General features: G+C 62.0%; 1 protein-coding gene across 1 annotated transcript; it reads right to left on the bottom strand.

Annotated features, from left to right (window-relative positions):
* Positions 1-357: 357 nt before the first annotated feature.
* CARTPT (CART prepropeptide) lies at positions 358-2,436 on the bottom strand. The gene is made up of 3 exons (XM_080572754.1): positions 2,240-2,436; positions 2,072-2,155; positions 358-1,998 (listed from the first exon to the last, which is right to left on the bottom strand). The coding sequence occupies exons 1-3, from the start codon at positions 2,414-2,416 to the stop codon at positions 1,891-1,893; spliced, it is 369 nt and encodes a 122-aa protein (XP_080428880.1). The 5' UTR covers positions 2,417-2,436; the 3' UTR covers positions 358-1,890.
* Between the last annotated feature and the right edge of the window lie 210 nt (positions 2,437-2,646).

Below are 2,646 nucleotides of genomic sequence, written 5' to 3'. Positions count from 1 at the left end.
AAGTGTGAAGGACATTCAAGTGACAGCTATATGCAGACTGTTACATCACAGGTTTCCCTGCTCGTGTGCTCTTTTAATTCTGTACAATAAAAAAAAGCTAATGTAACATAAGTGTTTATAAGTGTAATCAGAGTGGTAAGAGCCCCTCAGGCTATAGCACGTGACACTGCAGAGAGCATTCTCATAATGACAGCATCACACAAATGAACCAGAAGTCCCAGTTTCTTTGTTAGGTATTAGATTTTTTTATTTTGGTCTTTATTTAAACCATACTTATAATTTTGAGCATTATGAACAAGCAAAACAAGAACTATAACATTATAAAATTAACTCACAAGCTGAATCTTTCTTGATATCTTTCAGTCCAATATTTCACGTCTCAGTACAAATTTGTATAACTACACTTTTCAGTAGAAAATGTTACACGTTTAGATAGTCTGCAGTGGAATGAGTTTGCTGACAGCCGTGGTACCTGTGGTGGGACCCTGGTCAGCACGTTCAGTCCCCCGTAGCCATGGGCAACTCTGCTGCATGCCAGGGGGACCGTGGAGGAGACAAACTCATGGCTGAGAGCATACAGGTTGGCACCTAAATCCTTCCTATCGTAGGGGAAAATAAGCAAACAAAAAACATAGGTGGTATGAAAGAAATATTTCATTAATCCACAAGAAATGAAGATTAAATGCCTCCATGGTGTCCCAGGGCTACACCGAAAAGCCGTCAGGAGCATGGCCACCAGATCGCACACGCCTCCAGCCCTGCAGTGCCGCCTTCGCACCTCTCCCACAGAGGCCAGCACCTTCCCACGGCCGCGTGGATCGTAACCTGGAAAATCCCACCACTGCTCACCTCCTACCCCTTTTCTCTTCGTGGCACCCCCGCACACGGCGCTCCCACCACTCGGGTGCTGTCTCCTGCCCCATTTCGGCGCACAGCCCCTCCCAGGACGGTTCCACCCTGCTCACCCAGGGCATCCCTCGGCCCTGCGGTACCCCCCGGCCCCGCCGCACTTCGCTTTTCCCCTCCTTCAGCCCGAGGCCGGGCCGGGATGAGCCAGAAGCACGAAGCTCTCTCCCCAGCCCGTCTTGGGGAGCCTGGCCGGGGCGCACAGTGACCCCCAGCTCCCCGGCTCGGGGCGCTTGGTGTTCCCGTGCGGGAAATCAAGACTTTGTCCCAAACGCCGTCATCAGAACAGTGACTTTATTAAGAGAGACGAACAGAGGATTAAAACACGTCATGAGTTCGCTGGAGCGCACAGTGCACCTGTGGAGGACAGACACGTTTACGTACATCAGTTCGTTGTAGAAACGTGAGAAATTTGGTTCGGGTGACTGGGATATCCCCTGCTGGTTCGCCACGGATCCAGGCGGCTTTCTCTCCGCGGCGGCTCCGGTAAAGCGACGGCTTCCCGCCAGCCCCGCAGCCGGAGCCCTGAGCACCGCCGGCTCCCACGCCGGGCTCCCCCCGTGCGTACCTCCTGCCCGACGGGGCGGGCGCTCCCGGCCGCGGGGCGAGGGGACGGGGCTCAGGGCGCTCCCCCCGCCGCCACCAGCTCCTCCTCACGCCCACCCAGGGCACCCCCGGCCCCGGCCCCTCCGGTGGATGTCTCGGGAAGGAGACGAGCGCCGGCCCCGCTCCCGGGCTCGGCTCGGCTCCCGGCAGGAGCGGGCTGGTTTTTTTTCTTTTTTTTTTTTTTTTTTTTTTTTTTCCCTGGACGGACAGAAATCAGACGGGGGAAGCGGGGCGGGGAGGGGGGACAGGGAAGAGAACAGCTCCACGGATGTCGGATGTCACGGACGGCGTTACACGGGGTCCCCCCGGGCCGACGAGGAGCCGGGCCGGGAGGCGGTGGTGCCTGCACGCCCAGCGGCGAGCCCGGGGCCGCTCCGCTCACAGGCACTTGAGGAGGAAGGAGTTGCACCAGGTCCCCCGGGGGCAGTCGCAGAGCTTCCCGATGCGGGCCCCCTTCCTCACGGCGCACTGCTCCCCAGCGTCGCACTGCGGGCAGCGGCAGGGCCGTCAGGGGGGCACCCCAGCGGCCGCCGCCGCCGCCTCCCGCCGGCGCACTCACCATCGGCACCTGCCCGAACTTCTTCTCGTAGTGCGGCACCCGCTTGCTCTTCAGCTTCTCCAGCACCTCCTGCAGCGCCTCGATCTGCAGGGACACCCCGGCACCCCATCAGCCCTCTCCCGCCCGGACAGCGCCCCTCATCCCAGACCCCTTCTCCCCCTTCCCCACCAGCTCCTTCTCGCGGGACGCTTCGCCGCCTCCTTCTCCTCCTCCTCCGCCGCCGCCGCCGCCGCCGGGGGACCCCAGGTCGCGGGCGCGGCGCAGAGAGGGCTGCCCCTGCCCGCGGGCGCCCAGCAGCAGCGCGGCCGCCACGGCGCAGAGCGCCAGCGCCCGGCAGCTCTCCATGGTGCTGCCGCCCGCCCCGCCGAGCCGCCGCCGCCGCCCCTTTATAGCGCCCGCGCCCTCCCCGCCGTGCGTCAGCGCCCCCCGCCGCCGCCCCGCCCCGGGAGCACCGAGACGGAGCCGTCACTCGGCTCCTGAGCGGCGGCCGGGCACACCGAGCCACGGGGCGAGTGCGTGTCACACGCCCGTCTTGTGTCTGTGTGTGTCACGCGCCCATCGTGTGTGTCTGTGTG

The sequence above is a fragment of the Anser brachyrhynchus genome (assembly GCF_964034855.1).
Source record: "Anser brachyrhynchus genome assembly, chromosome: Z".
Taxonomy (NCBI): domain Eukaryota; kingdom Metazoa; phylum Chordata; class Aves; order Anseriformes; family Anatidae; genus Anser; species Anser brachyrhynchus.
The sequence above is the reverse complement of the archived record's forward strand: the minus strand, read 5'-3'. Positions and strand labels throughout refer to the sequence as shown.

Excerpts from the sequence above, each read along its gene's own strand:
- CARTPT (XM_080572754.1), bottom strand. The coding sequence starts at position 2,416 with ATGGAGAGCTGCCGGGCGCTGGCGCTCTGCGCCGTGGCGGCCGCGCTG. Across the intron at positions 2,156-2,239 it reads CGTCCCGCGAGAAGGAGCTG|ATCGAGGCGCTGCAGGAGGT; the intron begins GTGGGGAAGGGG and ends GTGTCCCTGCAG. Across the intron at positions 1,999-2,071 it reads AGTTCGGGCAGGTGCCGATG|TGCGACGCTGGGGAGCAGTG; the intron begins GTGAGTGCGCCG and ends CGCTGCCCGCAG.